This window comes from Pelophylax lessonae, assembly GCF_965119305.1.
Source record: "Pelophylax lessonae genome assembly, chromosome: 2".
Lineage (NCBI taxonomy): Eukaryota > Metazoa > Chordata > Amphibia > Anura > Ranidae > Pelophylax > Pelophylax lessonae.
Genome location: NC_138769.1, coordinates 5,894,108 through 5,918,021, shown reverse-complemented (window position 1 = coordinate 5,918,021; position 23,914 = coordinate 5,894,108). Strand labels below are relative to the sequence as shown.

At 47.2% G+C, this 23,914-nt stretch overlaps 2 protein-coding genes across 2 annotated transcripts in view; both read left to right on the top strand.

Moving 5' to 3' along the window:
* Positions 1–23,914, top strand: part of LOC309548507 (immunoglobulin superfamily member 2-like) — a 283,133-nt gene that overhangs the window by 163,872 nt on the left and 95,347 nt on the right. The gene's annotated exons all lie outside the window — the stretch shown is intronic.
* The window catches only part of PTGFRN (prostaglandin F2 receptor inhibitor), a 73,524-nt gene that overhangs the window by 43,797 nt on the left and 5,813 nt on the right, over positions 1–23,914 (top strand). The window contains exons 3-7 of the mRNA XM_082247777.1: positions 7,679–8,098; positions 9,861–10,196; positions 13,267–13,668; positions 17,582–17,977; positions 20,435–20,542. Of these exons, the coding sequence (XP_082103903.1) occupies positions 7,679–8,098; positions 9,861–10,196; positions 13,267–13,668; positions 17,582–17,977; positions 20,435–20,542 (1,662 nt within the window). The remainder of the gene's footprint in view (positions 1–7,678; positions 8,099–9,860; positions 10,197–13,266; positions 13,669–17,581; positions 17,978–20,434; positions 20,543–23,914) is intronic.

Genomic DNA, 23,914 nt, shown 5'->3' with positions numbered 1-23,914 from the left:
GGAAGTGCCTGCTAGTGCCTTTTGTCCCAGCAACAGCTGCGAGGACGAAACTCATAGGGGGGCTTTCTGTCCCAGTAGAAAATCGAAAGGCAAGCCAAAACTGACAGGTGAAGGGAGGGAGGGAAAGTGAAGGAAATCTCAGAGGGGACAAAGACAGCATTTCAGAGTCCCATCCGAGCTTCTCAACCCTCCCAACTGTTTCCCAATGGCTGGAGTTCCACTTTGAAAGTCTGTGCCACCTTCTTTGCTTTGTTTTTTTAAAGAAGATCTCCAGGGAGAATATAGGAGCAAAATTTCCCGTGATTCCATGAGAATTTATTAACATGGCCGGTGCTGTGGGGGCTGTTCTTCGATTTGTGGGCGAGTCGCATCTGGGTGCTATGGTGATCCCACCCACCCAGGGAAGGCAGCAAATCAGCTCTCTCCTGTAAACTAACAGCAGGAAGCGCAGCTTAGCCCGTCAGATAACTCCTCTGATCTGTCATCTGATTGGTTGCTGCAGGGTTGATAACTCTGTGCCCTGTCTTGCACACTTTGTAGAATTCAGAAGCCAGTCTGTCCACTCTAAGCTGCAAAAAAAGTAATCAGTCTTAATTTTTAAAGGGGACCTGTGTTTTAAAAAACAATTGCCCTTCTGTAAGAGGTGGTACTGCCAGGGGTTTGACCCCCTGTTCTGATCTCTGCTCCTTGGGAGCCCCAAACCCCAGAACCTCCTTCAAATGCACGGCATGGCCTTTTTAAGAAATAGAGAGGCACTCATTGTGGGATGCCGGGAACCTGCCGGAGCACAGCTTGGCACTCCATACGTGTTCTGATTTTGCTGGAGAGACACTTTTTAAGGCTCTGAGGCTCCTGGTATTGGTCCAGCTTCGCTGTGTGGTTGGTACGTGGGAAGCCCCATCATTCTCTCTGCTTTAATCAGGACTTTTATTTATGTTGGAAAACTCTGTGAACCTTTTTTTCCTTTGTTCCTTCCAAAAGTCGCTGTCAATGGCGAGCAGATGAGTCTGCTGCTCCCTGCTGGCTGCGTTCAGAAATGCTAACTCAAAGGTGTTCATTAAAAATCCTTACTGTGATCTATAGTAATCCATAGACCTGGATTGAGGAACTCTTCTATATGGGATTGGCATATAATAATCTGTGGACCGGAATTGGGGAACTCCTTAAATACAGGATTGGTTTATAGTAATCCCATGGACCTGGATTGGGGAACTCTTCTATATGGGATTGGCATATAATAATCTGTGGACCGGAATTGGGGATCTCTTCCATACAGGATTGGTTTATAGTAATCCCATGGACCTGGATTGGGGAACTCTTCTGTATGGGATTGGCATATAATAATCTGTGGACCGGAATTGGGGAACTCTTCCACACAGGATTGGTTTATAGTAATCCCATGGACCTGGATTGGGGAACTCTTTTATATGGGATTGGCATATAATAATCTGTGGACCAGGAATTGGGGAACTCTTCCATACAGGATTGGTTTATAGTAATCCCATGGACCTGGATTGAGGAACTCTTCTATATGGGATTGGCATATAATAATCTGTGGACCAGGAATTGGGGAACTCTTCCATACAGGATTGGTTTATAGTAATCCCATGGACCTGGATTGGGGAACTCTTCTATATGGGATTGGCATATAATAATCTGTGGACCGGAATTGGGGAACTCCTTAAATACAGGATTGGTTTATAGTAATCCCATGGACCTGGATTGGGGAACTCTTCTGTATGGGATTGGCATATAATAATCTGTGGACCGGAATTGGGGAACTCTTCCACACAGGATTGGTTTATAGTAATCCCATGGACCTGGATTGGGAAACTCTTTTATATGGGATTGGCATATAATAATCTGTGGACCAGGAATTGGGGAACTCTTCCATACAGGATTGGTTTATAGTAATCCCATGGACCTGGATTGGGGAACTCTTCTATATGGGATTGGCATATAATAATCTGTGGACCAGGAATTGGGGAACTCTTCCATACAGGATTGGTTTATAGTAATCCCATGGACCTGGATTGGGGAACTCTTCTGTACAGAATTTGGTTTATAGTAATCCCATGGACCTGGATTGGGGAACTCTTCTATATGGGATTGGCATATATTAATCTGTGGACCGGAATTGGGGAACTCCTTAAATACAAGATTGGTTTATAGTAATCCCATGGACCTGGATTGGGGAACTCTTCTATATGGGATTGGCATATATTAATCTGTGGACCGGAATTGGGGAACTCCTTAAATACAAGATTGGTTTATAGTAATCCCATGGACCTGGATTGGGGAACTCTTCTATATGGGATTGGCATATATTAATCTGTGGACCGGAATTGGGGAACTCTTCCATACAGAATTGGGATTGGTTTATAGTAATCCCATGGATCTGGATTGGGGAACTCTTCTGTACAGGACCGGCATATAGAAATCCATACCCTAGGATTGTAAAAAGTTTCCTCACAAGACCAGCATCTATAAACCCATAACCCAGGATTGGAGAACCTCTTAGTATTGGCAACATATAGTAATCCATGGGCTGGGTTCAGTCATCTCCTCCATTCAGGGTGAGGATATAGTAATCCATTAAGCAGGATTGGTAAACGGTGAAGTTCTGCATGAACGCTATGTGACCAGCATGTCGTAATCCATGTTTTGGGATTGGTGAACCCCTCTGTACAGAACAGGCATAAAGTAATTAATGGCCCAAGTTTGGTGATCTTCTCTGTTCAGCACTAGGATGTGATAATCTATTGCTCGGGATTGGTGAACAGTGAAGTCCTCTGTACGGGACCAGCATATAGTAATTTGTGGCCCAAGATTGATGAACTCCAGAGAAGATCGTAATCTAGTAATCCATGGCCTGGAACTAGCATATAGATATAGTAATCCATGGCCCGGGGTTGGTGAACTCCTCTGTACAGAAGTGGCATATAGTGAATCATTGGCCTGGATGGGTTACCTTTTTGGTATGTGACATAGATTTACTAATAGATTCCAGGGTGATCAGTGAACTCCCCCCATACAGGACCAGTGTATATAGTAATCTATGGCCTGGGACTGGTGAACTTCTCCATGTGGAACAAGGATAAAGTAATTCATGGCCTGAGATTGGTAAACTTCTCTGTATGGGATTGTGAGGCAATGCCTGGGATTGGTGAACTTTTCATATGGGACCAGCATAAATTTATCTATATCCGGGGCTATAGATACATTTCATGCTGGTCCTGTATGGAAAGTTCACCAATCTTGGACCATGGGTTACCCATATGGCAGTCTTGTACAGAAGCGTACACCAATCTCAGGCCATAGACGACCATACCCCAGTCCTGTACGGAGCCATTCACCGATCCCAGGACATGAACTACTATATTCTGGTTCCACATGGAGGCGTTCACTGGTCCCGGGCCATGGATTACTAAATGCAGGTCCTGTATGGGAGGAGTTCACTGATCCCAAGGCAATCTATCAGTAAATCTCCGTCCCACTCCCAACCCATTACTATATGGTGTTCTCATATGGAAGAGTTCATAAATCCTGGGCAATGGATTGCTTCATCCTAAACCTGTATAGAGGAGTTCATCAATCCCTGGCCATGGATTTCTTCATCCTGGTCCTGTATGGAGGAGTTCACCAATGACGGCTCATTGATTACTTTATCCCAGTCCTGTATGGAGGAGTTCACCAATCCTGGGCCATGGATTATTTTATCCCAGTCCTGTATGGAGACATTCACCAATCCCGGGCCATGGATTACTTTATCCAAGTCCTGTATGGAGACGTTCACCAATCCCGGGTCATGGATTACTTTATCCCAGTTGTGTAAGTTCCAAAAAAGATAAGTGCTATACAGCACCCCCTTTCCTGCGCTCGGAACCTGGTCCTCAGGCTGCCTCAATCCCGGGACTCGTGCTGATAATAGGCATCCATGATGGCTAGGCTTTGCTGCCCCTTACGACCAGGGCGGTCGACCAAACACTGAAAATACAAAGCAAAGAAAAGGGCGCACCAGCCTAGCGCATTATCCTCAGCGAGTTTATTAAATGAAAAATTAAAATCAGCTACTCACAAACAATCGTGAAATTCAGGCACATCAATTCCATAAATCTGCCTCATGCCAGAGGATCAACGTCTTTACTGGAAGCAGAGGGCTGACGCGTTTCGAGGCTGTGCCTCTTCCTCAGGCTTTGAGGAAGAGGCACAGCCTCGAAATGCGTCAGCCCTCTGCTTCCAGTAAAGACGTTGATCCTCTGGCATGAGGCAGATTTATGGAATTGATGTGCCTGAATTTCACGATTGTTTGTGAGTAGCTGATTTTAATTTTTCATTTAATAAACTCGCTGAGGATAATGCGCTAGGCTGGTGCGCCCTTTTCTTTGCTTTGTATTTTCATTACTTTATCCCAGCCCTGTATGGAGACGTTCACCAATCCCGGGTCATGGATTACTTTATCCCAGTCCTGTATGGAGACGTTCACCAATCCCGGGTCATGGATTACTTTATCCCAGTCCTGTATAGAGGAGTTCACCAATCCCGGGTCATGGATTACTTTATCCCAATCCTGTATGGAGGAGTTCACCAATCCCGGGCGATGGATCACCTCATCTTGGTCCTGTAGGAGTAGTTTACCAAACCCATGCCATGGATTACTTTATCCCGATTTCTAGATGGAGGAGTTCATCAATCCTGGGCCATGGATTACTTTATCCCAGTCCTGTATGGAGGAGTTACCCAATCCCGGGTGATGGATTACTTCATCTTGGTCCTGTATGGAGTAACTCCCCAATCCCAGGCCATGGATTACTTTCCCAGTTCTGTATGGAGGAGTTACCCAATCCTGGTCCATGGATTACTTTATCCCAGTCCTGTATGGAGACGTTCACCAATCCCGGGCCATGGATTACTTTATCCAAGTCCTGTATGGAGACGTTCACCTATCCCGGGTCATGGATTACTTTATCCCAGTCCTGTATGGAGACGTTCACCAATCCCGGGTCATGGATTACTTTATCCCAGTCCTGTATGGAGGAGTTCACCAATCCCGGGCCATGGATTACTTTATCCAAGTCCTGTATGGAGACGTTCACCAATCCCGGGTCATGGATTACTTTATCCCAGTCCTGTATGGAGACGTTCACCAATCCCGGGTCATGGATTACTTTATCCCAGTCCTGTATGGAGGAGTTCACCAATCCTGGGCCATGGATTACTTTATCCCAGTCCTGTATGGAGACGTTCACCAATCCTGGTCCATGGATTACTTTATCCCGATTTCTAGATGGAGGAGTTCACCAATCCCGGGTCATGGACTACTTTATCCTGGTCCTCTATGGAGGAGTTTACCAATTCTGGGCCAAAGTAATACATGACTCAGGATTGGTGAACTCCTCTGTATTAGATCAGCATCTAGTAATCCATGGCCTAGGATTGGTGAACACTGGCTCCTTATTGAGCCTTTTTTTGTGTGTGGAAATCAGTGTATGTAATGCCAAAACATTCTCTTTAGTTTTGGATGGAGTAGGGAATGGGTAAGACCCCCTCCAGGTATTTTGCTATTCAGTTGGGGAGATTTTGGTTCACTTCCTGTTCCAGAGAAACGGCAGGAAGTGAGAGAATTCCCCTCTTGGAAAGTTATCACCAGAACAGGTGTCCCCATTCGATTTCTGCTCTTCCCGTTCTGGGGACCACAAATTTGGGATTTCCCATCCCTTTCAAGCTATGACGACACCAGAACAAATGCAGTGGATGGCACAGGCAGGAGTAAAAACTTTCACAGGAGTCCTCGCACTTCTGCAATCCATCCAACGCTAAAGAAAACAAAGTTTTAGCTGGATATACTTTAGAGTTGATTTACCAGCAATCTTCTACGTAATGAAGTTCTGTCGGATGTTGAACGTCTCCCATAGATGTCCCCCATTCTCTATAAACAAGAGGATGAGGACACTGTCTGAGCCCCGTTTATGGCGTCCTGTGTACCAGGCGGAGTGACCCTTCGTGTGACCTCCAGAGTCCTTTGAAGTTGGGTTTGAAGAAAGAAGTGCCCCTGGGGGTGGTTGGGGTAGGGGAGGGGGCTGTGCTGACACAGAACAGATCTCCATTCAGTGGGGGGGGGTTGTTTCTCAGCTGCACAGTGACGGCCGAGTTCCCCTATAAGGAGGGTGCTACAATGCTGTACATACAATATATTGGCCAGAGGGCAGCCATGTTTGGCCTAGTACATAATCTCACTCTATTAACCCCTGCAGTGCCAGACTCACACTTGTGTGGCAGGGAAGCCTCAGTCCTGTACTGTCGGTGTTCACCAATCGGATCCTCCAACGCTCTCCCCCTTCAGAGTCTGTCTCCTCTGCGCTATGATGGACCAGACCCTCTGAGGGTTCCTCTTGGACCTGTAGTCCTGCACAGAGTCTTATTCAGCAAGGTACACAATGCCCATTTCACATCACAGCTCCACATTCCCTTACTTGTGAAGGAATATGAAGGGCCCCACAACATCACAATCTTGGGGCCACCAGCCAGGTGTCTGAAAAAGAACCGATCCAGTCTGAACCGATACCGGAGTTTGTGGTTGCAGGGGACATATGGTGTTCTCCATCAATATTTAGAAATGTATAAAATAATCAGAGATGTACAATTGAATTCAGGAACCAGTATGACCATTAAGACCAGTTCATGAGATACAAGGCTGTTACATAGTGAGGTTGAAAAAAGACATCAGTCCATCCAGTTCAACCTATGACGTATGTGTGTGTGTGTTTGCTGTTAACCGTACATTGTATACCCCCTGTATGCTGTACATTGTATACCCCCTGTATGCTGTACATTGTATACCCCTGTATGTTGTACATTGTATACCCTCTGTATGTTGTACATTGTATACCCCTGTATGTTGTACATTGTATACCCCTGTATGTTGTACATTGTATACCCCCTGTATGTTGTACATTGTATACCCCCTGTATGCTGTACATTGTATACCCTCTGTATGCTGTACATTGTATACCCTCTGTATGTTGTACATTGTATACCCCCTGTATGTTGTGGTCTTTAAGGTGCCCATCTAATAGTTTTTTGAAACTATCGATGCTCCCTGCTGATACGACTGTTTGCGGAAGAGAATTCCACATCCTTACTGCTCTGACAGTGAAGAACCCCCTACGTATTTTAAGGTTAAACCTCCTTTCCTCAAGTTTTAGTGAGTGGCCACGTGTCTTATTGTATCTCCTTTCTCTGAATAGTTTGTTCCTTATGCTCGGGTCACCAGTACAGTATTTGTACATTGATATCATATCCCCCCTCAATCGTCTTTTCTCCAGAGAGAATAGGTTCAGTGCTTGTAGTCTTTCCTCATAGCTGATGTCCTCCATTCCCCTAATTATTTTTGTTGCCCTTCTCTGGACTTTCTCCAGTTCCAGCACATCCTTCCTGAGGACCGGTGCCCAGAACTGGACAGCATACTCCAGATGTGTTCTGTTCTAAAAGGCTAGTCCACCCAAAAATGTTTCAGTTCTAAGTCTGTTGGGATGAGCCACCTGCTGGCTTCTGTGTCCCGGGGGACCTTCCTGGTTCTGTTCCCATCAACCTCGGGGGTGTTTTCCTGTTGCACTCTTAATATTGTAAGATACAACCAAGCTCTGCCATCCTAATGCCTTTCTCCTTCTCTCTCCAGTGATCCCCGACACGCTGAGCCTGCATGGCCCGAAGGGTCGTACGACCACTGTGCGCAATGTGACAGAAGGAGGGTCTTTCCAGCTGCAGTGTCAGGCGGGCTTCTCCGATTCCGCCGCTCACACTCACCTGTCCCTGGCCTGGGAGCGACAGACGGCAGACTCCACCTCCAAGGTCCTGACGCTTACCCACCTGGGACGTTTCCAGCCCGGACCGGACTATGCTGACCGATACAACCGCGGGGAGGTGCGACTGGACACGGCCGGATCTGACAATTACCAGCTGACTGTAGATGGCGCCCAGACATCTGATGGAGGAGGTTACAGCTGTGTGGCCCAGACCTGGGTGCTGGGGCCCGATGGCTGGGAGAAGATCCAGGAGAAGAGAGTGGGTGTGGCTCAGGTGGAAGTTTGGCCAATGGGTGAGTGAGGGGAAATGGGTGGACAATGGGATTAATAATGATCTGTATAATATTATGGAGGGGGGGTGGTGGTGTTTGTGTCCCATGGATTGGAGGGCGGTCTGTTACCAGTTTGTCCCATATATGATCTTCTGTAATGTGGACAATAGGCTTTATAATAAAGGGAAGCTGGGAATGAGAGCAATATTTTTCACATCCGCCATCAAATGAACCCAACCTGTGATCAGAACACGCCACGTCCCCTCTGTGTCCCCAGACTGAGCCCCATCCCTCCTGTCCAACACGACCCCAACCCAGTACTCTTCAAGATCCAAGCCCCCATTTCCAGGGGTCAAGTCTGGGAAATAAAGTATGGGAACTCACCCAAGATTACCACACTCAACCTCAAAAATAAAAAAAAAGTGTGTATTCGTGTATTCTCTCTCTCTGTCTCTCTCTCTGTCTCTCTCTCTGTCTCTGTCTCTGTCTCTGTCTCTCTCTCTGTCTCTCTCTGTCTCTGTCTCTCTCTCTGTCTCTGTCTCTCTGTCTCTGTCTCTCTCTGTCTCTCTCTGTCTCTCTCTCTGTCTGTGTGTCTGTGTCTCTGTCTCTCTGTCTCTCTCTCTCTCTGTCTCTCTCTCTCTCTGTCTCTCTCTCTCTCTGTCTCTCTCTCTCTCTCTGTCTCTCTCTCTCTCTGTGTCTCTCTCTCTCTCTGTCTCTCTCTCTCTCTCTGTCTCTCTCTCTCTCTCTCTGTCTCTCTCTCTCTCTCTGTCTCTCTCTCTCTCTGTCTCTCTCTCTCTCTGTCTCTCTCTCTGTCTCTCTCTCTGTCTCTGTCTCTGTCTCTGTCTCTGTCTCTCTCTGTCTCTGTCTCTCTCTCTGTCTCTCTCTCTCTCTCTCTCTGTCTCTGTCTCTGTCTCTCTCTCTCTCTGTCTCTGTCTCTCTCTGTCTCTGTCTCTGTCTCTGTCTCTCACTCGCTCTGTCTCTGTCTCTCACTCGCTCTGTCTCTGTCTCTCACTCGCTCTGTCTCTCTCTCTCACTCGCTCTGTCTCTCTCTCTCACTCGCTCTGTCTCTCTCTCTCACTCGCTCTGTCTCTCTCTCTCACTCGCTCTGTCTCTCTGTCTCCGTTCCCGCAGGAGCCGCGCCCATTTCCCCTCTCTGTCCTAAAACTGAGCCCCATCCCTCAAGTTCCAATGCAGCCCAAGCCTGGTGCCTTTTAAGACTAGAACCCCATTACCCTGTGTCCTAAAACGGAGCTCCATGCCAACACAACCCCAGCCCAGGCCCTTTGGTATTGGACTACCACTACCTTGTGTGTCCCGAAACTGAGCCCCATTCCTTCAATTCAACACCATTCTAGCTCCTCACCCTTGAAGATTAGTCTCTGAGTACCAAGCGTGTCCTTAAACTAAACCTCATCCCTCCAATCCAACACAACCCCGGCCTCCCCTTCAAGATTAGATTCCCATTACTGTATTGGTCCCAGAACTGAGCCCTGTCCCTATAATCCAGCGCAACCGCGGCCCAGGTCCTTTTCATTAGGCTCCCACTACCTTGTGTGCCCAAAACTGAGCTCCGTCCCTTCAATCTAACCCAGCCCTAGCTTCGGGCCTTCTGAGATTAGTCTACCATTACCCTGTGGAGCCTCCCAAAACTGAGCTCCATCTCTTCGATCCAAAATGATGCCGACCTGGGCCCTAGAGAATAGACTCTGCATTATATTATGGGGAGTGACACCATTTATTGAACCTTTTCCTGCCTTCTCATTGGATGTCTCTTGTATTGTAGATCTGACAGTGACTATACCTGTGAAGGAAGTGGAGGTCCAGGAGGGAGCCGCCCTCACCATCCCATGCCAGGTGTCTCTGCCCTCCGATGTTCCAGTGCTGATCCAAGTCCGCTGGTTCTGGTCTGATGGTGGGAACGTTCATGAGCTGCCCGGGGGACCCGACCCAGAACCGTCCCAGGAGAGGACCTACACCCACAAGCTGGAGGTGCCCCAGGCTCGGCTCTCGGGGGATTACACGTGTCGGGGCTCCGCTTGGACCCCGCTGAGGGATGGCAGCTGGAAGAAAGCAGCAGAGAAGACATCCGAGGCGGTCACGGTGAAGGTGATCTCTGAAGGTAAGTGGTCCTACTAACCCCATATGTTCTTGGTATGTCCGATATCTTTTGGCTGGGGACATCAGGGATGAGAGGAGGTTTCTCCTGGTTTTATTTTTATTCTTTATTATTTTTTATTTATTTTTTTTTTAATGATTTTATTTTTATTCTTTTATTATTTTTTTATTTTTTTTTAATTTTCTTTTTATTCTTTTATTATTTTTTTATTTTTTTTAATGATTTTATTTTTATTCTTTTTTTAATTTTTTTTTATTTTTTTATATAGAAGCCACTGGGGTTGACCACACCAATGCTGCCGGGGTATCAAGCCTGAGGAGGGGTGTTTTGATTTTATTTATTAAATATACATATACAGTATATTCAAAATTTTAAAAATAAAATCACCCCAGTTTTTTTTTTTTACATGAAACCAGGAACAACCTCCCCCCTCCTCAGACCGGAGACCCCTATAGCCCCCGGTGCTGCCATACCCAATGTCTTAATGAAAACAAATATAAAAAAAAGCCTAAATAAATAATATTGGATAATAAAAATAAGATAATTTATTAATAATTCTAATTTTAAAAATAAAACAAATTTAAAATAAAACAGGGGACAACCCCCCCCCCTATCCTCGATTCAGAGACCCCAATAGCTTTGTCGCTGCCATACTTGATGTCTTAATAAGAAAACAAATAAAAAAAGAAAACCTAAATATGGATAATACGTTATTATTATTTTAAAATGTAGTTTAAAAAAAATTTAAAAACTAGGAACAACTCCCCCCATCCTCAGACCAGAGACCCCAACAGCTTTGTCGCTGCCATACCTGATGTCTTAATAAGAAAACAAATAAATAAAAAAAGAAAACCTAAATATGGATAGTAGGATTATTAAATAATTATAATATTATTATTTTAAAATATAGTTTAAAAAAAAAAATCTGAAAACTAGGAACAACTCCCCCCATCCTCAGACGAGAGACCCCCAACAGCTTTGTTGCTGCCATCCCCCATGGTTTAATGAAGGAAATATATATATATATATATATATATATATATATATATATATATATATATATATATATATATATATATATATATATATATATATATATATATATAAATTATACAATTTGTATAATTTTTTCTTTTTTTTTCATTAGGCCACTGGGAATGGCAGTGACAAAGCTGTGGGGGTCTGGGGACGGTTTCATTTTATTTTAATTTATTTTTGTACTATTTTATCATTTATCTATCGTTTTTGTTTATTTTTTCATGAAGCTCCCCGGGTTGTCGGTGCTGATGCTGCGGGGGTGTCTGGTCTTGGGGGTGGGGGATTTCCTGTTTTTTATTTTCGGGTTAATAAAAGTAGATTGCACCTCTTCACGCTGCGCGTCATCCTCGGCTGACTCTTCCTCCCTACATCCGACCTCCTGCTGGTTTGTGTGATTAGCGCTCCTCGCCCGAGCGCGTCCAATCCCGCCAGCCGCACCTGATCTGCACAGACCGCTGGAATCTCATTAATGGAAATCTCCTATTTCCAAAGGTGCAATAAATGCGATAGCAGCCCGAGATATTTTGTCATTTAAGGGCCAACTCCGGGCCAGACTTATTTTTTTTTGTTTTGTTCAAAATGAAGTGCTCTGTGTGTTCCTATGAGGGACTTTCCCATCACTTCCTGTCCAGGTGTCACACAGAACAGTAAAGAGAAATTCCCCCCCCCCCCCGCCCCGCCCCCCTCCCATATTCTTCTACTTTCCGCTCTGAGATTTTATAGCTGCAAAATCAGATTTCTGCAACCATGGCAACAGTACACCTGGCTTTGTGTGTAGTTTTTATGGCCGATTACTTCTCATGCTCTTGTAATTGTCTCATGGAAGCCTGCATGGAACTCGGTGATATTCTAGGCATCGATGCTCCTCTCCAGCAGGAAATCTCTCCCCGTCCCGCCAGCTGCACTCGGTGTGTGGCCGCGGCTCGTCCAGGAATATAATCCACTCCTCTCCTGGAATTTTTCTTCTGCGCTTTTTGGATGAAATAAAAATCGTCCTCTGCCATTTAATGTATTGGAAAGGTTTTATCGATCTTCACCGGCCTCAAATCTCAGATTGGATTGTATAGAAGTTCTGTACCTGAAAATACAGGTGGAAATCCTATGGCTGGGGGGGGGGGGGGGGGGAGACTGTGCCCCGAACCATTGGCTGCAGTTCTGGTGGGATCCACTAACTAGGTCTGTGACTGAACCCTAGATCTGCCTGTGAGCTGTGATCTACTATTTCCCTATGATCTGTTACAACCCTCGTTACACCCCGATCTACCTTTCCCTGTGATCTGCTACACCCCGATCTACCTTTCCCTGTGATCTGTTACACCCCGATCTACCTTTCCCTGTGATCTGTTACACCCCGATCTACCTTTCCCTGTGATCTCTGCTACACCCCGATCTACCTTTCCCTGTGATCTCTGTTACACCCCGATCTACCTTTCCCTGTGATCTCTGTTACACCCCGATCTACCTTTCCCTGTGATCTCTGTTACACCCCGATCTACCTTTCCCTGTGATCTTACACCCCGATCTACCATTCCCTGTGATCTGTTACACCCCGATCTACCTTTCCCTGTGATCTCTGCTTCACCCCGATCTACCTTTCCCTGTGATCTTCTACACCACGATCTACCATTCCCTGTGATCTTACACCCTGATCTACCTTTCCCTGTGATCTCTGCTTCACCCCGATCTACCTTTCCCTGTGATCTTACACCCCGATCTACCTTTCCCTGTGATCTGCTGTACCCCGATCTACCTTTCCCTGTGATCTTACACCCTGATCTACCTTTCCCTGTGATCTGCTGTACCCCGATCTACCTTTCCCTGTGATCTGTTACACCCCGATCTACCTTCTCCCTGTGATCTGTTACACCCCGATCTACCTTCTCCCTGTGATCTGTTACACCCCGATCTACCTTCTCCCTGTGATCTGCTACACCCCGATCTACCTCTGCCTGTGGGTAGGGGGGGGACACCCTCACCTATGCTGTGACCTCCCCATATTTCCTGCACTAACTCCCCATTCCCTTCATCTCCGCAGTGCCGGACCTCCAGGTGGCGCTGAACGCGTCTGTTCTTCCTCTGGTGTCAGATGAGCCCACGGAGCTCCTGTGTCACATGACTGTTGTGGGTGACCCTCGGCTGTCTGTGTCCTGGTATTTCCAGGGGCAGAACTCTCCCACGTCCATATTAGTGGGCTCCATGAACCAGGACTGGACCCTGCAAGCGGGAGAGGCATACCAACAGCGTCTGGACAGGGGGGAGGTGATCTTCTCTCGCAAGGACCCCCGCACCTTCGCACTGCGTATCCAGTGGACATCGGAGGAGGACCGGGGGAGCTACCACTGTGTGGGCATGGTGTGGAAACAGCAACTTAACAACAGCTGGACAGCGGTGAGCCAGGAGACCTCCAAACCCGTCACTCTCAACTGGGCTGCAGAAGGTAATGAAAAGTAAAACCATTGGAGGGCGATGTGTGTCTGTATTTTGTGTTTTCTTTATTTTTTCAGCAGTTTGTCGAATTCTTGCAGTGAACCCAAAGTAACAAACTCCGTAGTATATTAATGTGTTTTTACTGAGCAAGAATGCTGCATGTGCAAACTGCTGACAGCTACCCGAAAAAATTCAAGACCTACAACGTACTGCAAATTTACATTGTGTGTGTATATGTGTGTGTGTGTGTATGTATGTATGTATGTATATGTGTGTATATATGTGTGTGTGTGTGTGTGTATATATATATATATATATACATACATGTTACCTATTCTTTCATTGCAAATAACCAGTCAGAAGAAGTCCATTATGTTCTGTTATAGCTGGTCCAAAATTTCCTTAGCGAACAGGACTCTGAGCATCAAGCAATCTCAGAAAATCAGGTTTTTTTTTTGTCTTGTAGTGAAGCTTTAGTGTTGTCTCCTGGCAGATATAATATTCCCCCTTGTGCAGGGCCGATTATTTTGCTTATAGTCGTCGAATGGTAGCGTACACCTTTCAGGTTTTCCTGCAGGCTTTTAGAACTTCAGAAAGTTTGTAGACTTTCCCATTGGGCTGTAGCCCTCCCCACTTGATGCATCAGATTCTATAAGGGAAGCATTTCTGCCTGCAATCTCCAGATGGCAGCACAGTACTATATATTCCATAGGTCAGCTATTTCCACTATTGTTAATTCTTTGATCGACCGCAAAATAAGTTCTTCGCAAATATCTTTCACTTGACTAAAAGTGATTATATAATTACAATAACATTTTCAGTCCACTTTGAAACATCTGAATCGGATGCAACAGTTTCTGCAAGACACAATGTATCACATTGCTGTGATAATGTATCTGTTTTGTCTCTTACAGAGAGATCCTTTTAATTCCACCACATCCTTTGAGTTACCCATCAGGGGAGTCAATAGAAGTTACAGTACCGTTCCTGTTCTCCTCCATGCTCCCCTCTCTGTGTTCAGCTGACTCGTGTACCCCTCAGCTTTTAGATCCTAGTTACTTCCGGGTTCCCAATTCACTTACAAAACTTTCCACATCCAGTTCTCTTGTAAGCGTGCAGAGGGCTCTCTGGTTTACCTAACAAAATTGCAAAGAAGACCCTTTGCCTCATGTCATATCAAAGCTACATGGATAACATTTCATATTTTCTTGCCAACCATGTAACCTACAGGGCGGGCTCCCGATCATGTGTCCACTGTGACAGCAAAACACAATGATTACGTGACTTAGAAGTCCGCCCCTGCCCCCCCCCCCACCTTAAGACCCAGGCAGGAATGGGCTAGGACATACATATCAACTGCCCCTCATTTGTCCACTAACCCCACTAACCCTACCAGCTAGCACCTTTACCCCAGACTACCCACAATTGCATTGGGATATTTGCACAATGATGCCTTTTGAGTTGATACTTTAAAATGGTAAGCCCAAAGAACATTCTAAGGTTTATTAAAACCTACAAAGACTCTTGCCTACGGCCTTACGTAGGGTTAAACACGTTTTGGACCTGCTGCATCTGATTCAGGAGATTTGAAGTGGACTCTATATTTACTTTGTTGTACCTTTTTTATGGACCCCCTTGTGCCCAACCTGTGGCCTGAGGGCTGCATGCTGTCCTTTGGTATATGATATGTGGCCCTCGAACCTTAGCAGTCTGTAGTGGAAATATGGATGTGCTGCCCTTGGACCTCAGCAGTCTGTAGCGGGAACATTGATTATATGCTGCCCTTAAACCTCAGGTCTCCCTTATCTTCTGTTACAGCTGGTCCACAATCTCCATAGTGACAAGGACTCACTTATCTTCTGTTTATAGCTGATCCACAATCTCCTTAGTGAACAGAACTCCCTTATCGTCTGTTATAGCTGGTCCACAAACTCCTTAGTGAACAGGACTCCCTTATCTTCTGTTCTAGCTGGTCCACAAACTCCATAGTGGACAGGACTCACTGATCTTCTGTTCTAGCTGGTCCACAATCTCCATAGTGGACAGGACTCCCTTATCTTCTGTCATAGCTGGTCCGCAATATCCATAGTGAACAGGACTCCCTTATCTTCTGTTATAGCTAGTCCACAATCTCCATAGTGAACAGGACTCCCTTATCTTCTGTTCTAGCTGGTCCACAAACTCCTTAGTTGACAGGACTCCCTTATCTTCTGTTATAGCTGGTCCACAATCTTCATAGTGGACAGGACTCGCTTATCTTCTGTTATAGCTGGTCCACAATCTCCACAGTGAACAGGACTCCCTTATCTTCTGTTCTAGCTGGTCCACAATCTCCATAGTGGACAGGACTCGCTTATCTTCTGTTATAGCTGGTCCACAATCTCCATAGTGGACAGGACTCGCTTATCTTCTGTTATAGCTGGTCCACAATCTCCATAGTGGACAGGACTCCCTTATCTTCTGTCATAGCTGGTCCACAATCTCCATAGTGGACAGGACTCGCTTATCTTCTGTTCTAGCTGGTCCACAAACTCCATAGTGGACAGGACTCCCTTATCTTCTGTTCTAGCTGGTCCACAAACTCCTTAATGAACCGAACTCTGGACATCAAGTAATTGCATGAAAATGAGTTCTTGATCTTGGCAGTGTTACTCTCTTGTGGGTTCTGTTATGGAAATTTCTGTTTGAGAGGCTGAAAATAAAAGTTAACTCTATAACTATAACTATGCAGGAACAGATTCACAGGACACATTCACTGCCTTTGAAGTATCTGTTCTGTATAAAATAGAATGTATTACATTTTGTCAGAAGATAAGAAAGGGGGTGGTGTGAGAGGGTATTAAAAACTAGCAAAAAGAATAATGTGACATTTTATGTGTCATCAACTATGCCTAACGGTTGCGAAACTAAAACCTTGAGAAGGGGGAGATCTTTTAGCAAAGTCATGTCTGTGTGTTCAGGTGAAGGTTACTGAGGACATGTCAACATTGCAAGCAAGATGGAGTCTCTTGTGCTTTAAATGAGCAATATAGTGAAAGTCCATGACATTTCCCGCCTTTTGTTTATTTAACACCAATCTTTTCCGCGTTACATTCAGCCGATTGCTGGCAGCTCCTGCTACATCGGTGCAGAGACAGCGTCCTGTTCAGCTCAGTCAGTGGAGGGGGGCCACCTGCTGGTACAGCGGGCAATTGCATAGGGGGATAGTCTGAGGAAATCAGAAATCCATTGCTTTCAATTTCTTCATGGAAGTTCAATTTTATCTTTTATTTTTTTTATCCAGTCTGTTTTATTCTTTCACACTGTAACTTTCCATTTTCAAAGGTTTGTAAACTTGATCAAAATTTCGAGGCATAAATCCCTTCCCCTGTCATCTGACTGATCTTCTGTTAGATTTGGGTTAGGCTCCATAGCTGAATACACCCGGGACTGTTCAGATGCTGAGTACCATGTAGAAGTCCGGTCCTTGGTACTCTGAATGGGTCATGTTTTCAGGATTCCTCTTTGGGAAGAGCTGTGATGTTTAGAGAGTCAGAGACACTGATGAAGTCGCCTGTGAAACGTAAAGAAAAAGCCTGAAAACATGTCCGGAGTACCTGGCTTCACATTTCTTTTGCTCCGGTTTCCATTCATGGGCCCTGATATCTGTGTGATGCCTCCTATGCTTTGCTTGTGGTATTACATCTTGTGAGAAGGATGTCTGGTATCCTACGGGTCCGTTTGTCAACGACTTTTTGTAATTAATGCCCAGACTGTGCCAGGTGTAATGGTGGGACCTGATGACACCGCTGGAAGTGCTGGAATGTACAGAACCCATTGGTGATCATTTTTTGTTAGTATGATGCTTCAGTTTGGGGGGGGGGGGGGCTGTGCTCTTGGCTTTGGGTCTTTTTGCATCCCTCTAATTTCTCCTCTTTCTGCAGAATCCTCCCTCATTGTTACTGCAAGGCCAGTACAGGCAGTGTCAGCAGCCGGAGGAACCTTCGAGATGATGTGCACGGTGCAGCCTAAGAATATCCCCTTCCCCCAGTACTCTGTGCAGGTGACGCGGACACCCCAGGACTCCAGCCAGCCCCCCGTCATTGTCATTTCTCTGAACCGCGAGGGGGTGACTTATCGGAGGATGCCCGCCGGCAGTAATACCTTCCTGGAGAAAGGGAAGGAGGGCGTCTATATCTTCAGACTCTACCAAGCGCAGAACCATAACAGTGGAGCCTATCGGTGTGCAATCTCGGCCTGGACACAGGGCGGGGGCGGAGTTTGGCGAATGGTGCGGAATCAGACCACCAATCCCGTACAGCTGGAGTTCCAGAATTCAGGTGAGATGAGAGATATATCATGGGAAGATGGTGGTTGGTGATGATTGAGGATGGCGGTTGGTGATGATTGAGGATGGCGGTTGGTGATGATTGAGGATGGCGGTTGGTGATGATTGAGGATGGCGGTTGGTGATGATTGAGGATGGCGGTTGGTGATGATTGAGGATGGCGGTTGGTGATGATTGAGGATGGCGGTTGGTGATGAGTGAGGCTGGCGGTTGGTAATGATTGAGGATGGTGGGTGGTGATGATTGAGGATGGCGGTTGGTGATGATTGAGGTTGGTGGGTGGTGATTGAGGATGGTGGGTGGTGATGATTGAGGATGGCGGTTGGTAATGATTGAGGATGGCGGTTGGTGATGATTGAGGATGGCGGTTGGTGATGATTGAGGATGGCGGTTGGTGATGATTGAGGGTGGCGGTGGTGATGATTGAGGATGGCGGTTGGTGATGATTGAGGATGGCGGTTGGTGATGATTGAGGGTGGCGGTGGTGATGATTGAGGGTGGCGGTGGTGATGATTGAGGGTGGCGGTTGGTGATGATTGAGGGTGGCGGTGGTGATGATTGAGGATGGCGGTTGGTGATGATTGAGGGTGGCGGTGGTGATGATTGAGGGTGGCGGTGGTGATGATTGAGGGTGGAGGTGGTGATGATTGAGGGTGGAGGTGGTGATGATTGAGGGTGGAGGTGGTGATGATTGAGGGTGGAGGTGGTGATGATTGAGGGTGGAGGTGGTGATGATTGAGGGTGGAGGTGGTGATGATTGAGGGTGGAGGTGGTGATGATTGAGGGTGGAGGTGGTGATGATTGAGGGTGGAGGTGGTGATGATTGAGGGTGGAGGTGGTGATGATTGAGGGTGTAAGTGGTGGTGATGGTGGTGGTGGAGGAGATGATGATGGACGGTGGTGGTGGTGGTGGAGGAGATGATGATGGACGGTGGTAGTGGTGGAGATGATGGACGGTGGTGGTGGTGGTGGGAGATGATGGACGGTGGTGGTGGGAGATGATGGATGGTGGTGGTGGTGGTGGGAGATGATTGAGGATCAAATAATAGACACACTATATCCTCGAATGTCTGTGGACACCTGAACATCATATGTGAGCTTGTTTGATATTCCATTACAAACCCTGAGGCTACATTCACACCTGAGCGTAGCGTTTTTGCGCGTTTTTACCGCGATTTTTACCGTGAGTTACAGGCGTTTTTACAGGCGTTTTTTGTGCAGGCGTTTTTAGATTGAATAGAAACCAATGGAAAACGCCTGTAATCTGCCCAAAAAGAAGCTCATGTACTTTTTTGAGCGTTGGGCGTTTTGCTTACAGCGTCAAAACGCTGAGATGTGAACAGGGGCCATTGAAATGAATAGGATTTGTCTTGTTGGGCGTTTTGAGAGCTGATCCTAGAGCAGAAAAACTCCCCAAAAACGCCCCAAAACGCCTAGATGTGAACGGAGCCTTAGCTATTCATATGGAGTTTGCCTCCCCACCCCCCATGGCCATTAATATGGAGTTGCCCACGCCACCCTTTGTGCCTATGACCTCCTCCACTTTTCTTGGTAGACTTCCCACAATATTTAGAAGGTGTCTGTAGGAATTTGCACCCATTTGTAAGGTCAGGTACTGATGTGAAGAAGACCTGGCTCACATGACGGACCTCACATTGGGCGCCAAAAAAAGAAACCAAAAGACCTGGCTCACAACTGGTGTTCCAATTAATTCCAAGGGTGTTCAGTAGGGTTGAGGCCAGGAGTTTGTTCAGGACACTGGAGTTCACCGACTTTTCGAGCTCTGCAACAAGGACATGCCTCCAACGTGTTTCCGTGTATATAAGTATATGTCAAGTAAGATTACAATATTGCAACACAAATTAAAAACCATGTATGCTGGGCGCCAAAAAAAAAAAACTGGCTTACAATCAATGTTTCAATTAATCCCAAAGGTGGTCAGTAGGGATGAGGTCAGGGCTCTGTACAGGACACTGGAGTTTCTCCACACCAAACTGGTCACACCATGTCTTTATTTAGCTGGCTTTGTACACGGGGGGGGGGGGGGTGTAGGTAGGCGGTCGGGGGCACAGTCATGCTGGAACAGAAAAGGGTCTCCACTAAACAGTTACCACAAGGCTAGAAAGCACAATTGTCTGCAATGTCTTTGTAGGATGTGGAGAGATGCGAATGTATAATAATAGAGTACCCCTATCACCGGCCAACTCTCAGCTCTCAGGGCTAACAGTGGGGGGGGGGGGGGGGCAAATTAAGGTCTAATAAGTGAGGACTTATGAACATCAGCCTTACTCTCAGGGCTAGCGATAGGGGACACCTGGAAATCTATCCTAGGGTCAGTTTGGCCTAGTGTGCCCCCTGCTGGTCTCCGATGCAAGTCGTCATCTGAATTCAATAAATGATCATCTTGTGTCCATTGTCCTAATCATGTCACTTTCTTTCCTCTCACCAGGTCCAGTCTTCAATGTGACAGCTCGCTCGGACAGCCCCAGTGTTTACCTTGGGGAGAGATCCGAGTTCTGGTGCATCATAACCATCGATGGTCCGGCCGTGGACCCAGGTAACTTCAGCACATTATATAGTAACCAATCAAATATAGCCGCCATTTTTAGAAGTGCCTTGATTTCATCAGCTTGGCTCTTTGTTTTCCCTGCCCCCAGCAGTGACACTGCAGCTCAGCTCCCTCCTCCCAGCAGTGACACTGCAGCTCAGCTCCCTCCTCTCAGCAGTGACACTGCAGCTCAGCTCCCTCCTCTCAGCAGTGACACTGCAGCTCAGCTCCCTCCTCTCAGCAGTGACACTGCAGCTCAGCTCCCTCCTTCCAGCAGTGACACTGCAGCTCAGCTCCCTCCTCTCAGCAGTGACACTGCAGCTCAGCTCCCTCCTTCCAGCAGTGACACTGCAGCTCAGCTCCCCACTCCCAGGACTGACTTTGTAGCCCATCTCCCTCTTCCCACCAGTGACCTTACCTCCTTCCCTCTTCCACTGCTCCATTTAGCCATAGGGAGTATATAGAGGAATCCTATAATGACCCAGATCTTGGTCATGCAGGGCGGAGGACACTCTCCCTGCCACCATGTGACAACACTGGGCCAATCACAAGCTGTATCACAGAGGAAGGCTGCAGTCCTATTCTCCTCCATTTCTGGATGTACTGGGAATTTTTGTCAAGGGAATGAAGGAAAGGCAAGTGTGTGCTTTGGTGGGACCGCCAATAAAGAAAAGCCATGGACAGTGCAGGTTCACTTTTAGGTCCTCTCCGAGTACATACAGTCACTGCTAGAAGTATGGGAAAGGATTCTTTACTGTTAGAGCTGTGAAAAAGCAGAGGAGTCTTGTACAGTTTCAACTTTTATTGGACTTTAGGGATTATTTCAAGAAAAAGCTGAATAGAAGAAAATATAAAGTATTTCTTACATCTGTGGCTATATAAAGTGAAATATTGATCAGGGATAGATTAGATTGGGGGCATTGATTTATTGGGGCGCCCTTTGCCTCAGGCCGGGTTCACACTAGCTGGGGTTTGCAGAATGGGGTCCGATGCATCCCTGTTCGCTGTTTTAGATGCAAATCGGGTCTGAATTGTTGCCGGAATTCGGACCTGAAACAGGGCCAAAAACGCACAGGACCCGCTTCCAATGCGGACTGCGGCCGCCCCAGATAGGTATGAACTGGCTCCATTGAGAGCCAGTCACTCTCCTGTCATGCAGATTGGATGTGGGGAAACCCTCCTCCGAATCCCATTAGTGTGATCCCGGCTTCATTCTGATCAGTCGGGGCATTGACAAGGTTTGCTCAATAGACATCAGTTATCCTGAAGATATAGGAAATATGAAGAGATAACTGGTAACAATAACATCCAAAACTGAACTTGATATATTCTTACATTGGGGGTCAGCAGCTGGTCAATCGGGGTCATGTGATGGGTAGACCACACTCCCCCATGGGGAGCCACTATAAGAATTACCTTCTCTTCCCCTTTCCCTATCCTTTCCCCTTTCCCTATCCTTTCCCCTTTCCCTATCCTTTCCCCTTTCCCTATCCTTTCCCCTTTCCCTATCCTTTCCCCTTTCCCTATCCTTTCCCCTTTCCCTATCCTTTCCCCTTTCCCTTTCCCCTTTCCCTATCCCTTTCCCTACCCTATCCCTTTCCCTTTCCCTTCCCTATCCCTTTCCCTATCCCTTTCCCTATCCCTTTCCCTATCCCTTTCCCTATCCCTTTCCCTATCCCTTTCCCTATCCTTTCCCCTTCGCTTTCCCTATCCTTTCCCCTTCGCTTTCCCTATCCTTTCCCCTTCGCTTTCCCTATCCTTTCCCCTTCGCTTTCCCTATCCTTTCCCCTTCGCTTTCCCTATCCTTTCCCCTTCGCTTTCCCTATCCTTTCCCCTTCGCTTTCCCTATCCTTTCCCCTTTCCCTTTCCCCTTTCCCTATCCCTTTCCCTACCCTATCCCTTTCCCTTCCCTATCCCTTTCCCTATCCCTTTCCCTATCCCTTTCCCCTTCGCTTTCCCTATCCTTTCCCCTTTCCCTATCCTTTCCCCTTTCCCTATCCTTTCCCCTTTCCCTATCCCTTTCCCCTTCGCTTTCCCTATCCCTTTCCCCTTCGCTTTCCCTATCCTTTCCCCTTTCCCTATCCTTTCCCCTTTCCCTATCCTTTCCCCTTTCCCTATCCTTTCCCCTTTCCCTATCCCTTTCCCTATCCCTTTCCCTATCCCTTTCCCTATCCCTTTCCCTATCCCTTTCCCTATCCCTTTCCCTATCCCTTTCCCTATCCCTATCCCTTTCCCTATCCTATCCCTATCCCTTTCCCTATCCTTTCCCTATCCCTTTCCCTATCCTTTCCCTATCCCTTTCCCTATCCTTTCCCCTTCGCTTTCCCTATCCTTTCCCCTTCGCTTTCCCTATCCTTTCCCCTTCGCTTTCCCTATCCTTTCCCCTTCGCTTTCCCTATCCTTTCCCCTTCGCTTTCCCTATCCTTTCCCCTTCGCTTTCCCTATCCTTTCCCCTTTCCCTATCCTTTCCCCTTTCCCTATCCTTTCCCCTTTCCCTATCCTTTCCCCTTTCCCCTTTCCCTTTTCCCTTTTCCCTTTTCCCTTTTCCCTTTCCCCTTTCCCCTTTCCCTATCCCTTTCCCCTTCGCTTTCCCTATCCCTTTCCCCTTTCCCTATCCTTTCCCCTTTCCCCTTTCCCCTTTTCCCTTTTCCCTTTTCCCTTTTCCCTTTCCCCTTTTCCCTTTCCCCTTTCCCCTTTCCCTTTCCCTATCCCTTTCCCCTTCGCTTTCCCTATCCCTTTCCCTATCCCTTTCCCCTTTCCCTATCCCTTTCCCCTTTCCCTATCCCTTTCCCCTTTCCCTATCCCTTTCCCCTTTCCCTATCCCTTTCCCCTTTCCCTATCCCTTTCCCTATCCCTTTCCCTATCCCTTTCCCTATCCCTTTCCCCTTTCCCTATCCTTTCCCCTTCGCTTTCCCCTTTCCCTATCCCTTTCCCTATCCTTTCCCCTTCGCTTTCCCTATCCTTTCCCCTTTCCCTATCCCTTTCCCTATCCTTTCCCCTTCGCTTTCCCTATCCTTTCCCCTTCGTTGCTTTCCCTATCCTTTCCCCTTCGCTGCTCCCCCTAGCCCTTCGCTGCTCCCCCTAGCCCTTCGCTGCTCCCCCTAGCCCTTCGCTGCTCCCCCTAGCCCTTCGCTGCTCCCCCTAGCCCCTCGCACCCCCTTCCCCCTATCCCTTCGCACCCCCTTCCCCCTATCCCTTCGCACCCCCTTCCCCCTATCCCTTCGCACCCCCTTCCCCCTATCCCTTCGCACCCCCTTCCCCCTATCCCTTCGCACCCCCTTCCCCCTAGCCCTTTGCTTCCCCCTCCCCCTAGCCCTTCGCACCCCCTTCCCCCTAGCCCTTTGCTTCCCCCTCCCCCTAGCCCTTTGCTTCCCCCTCCCC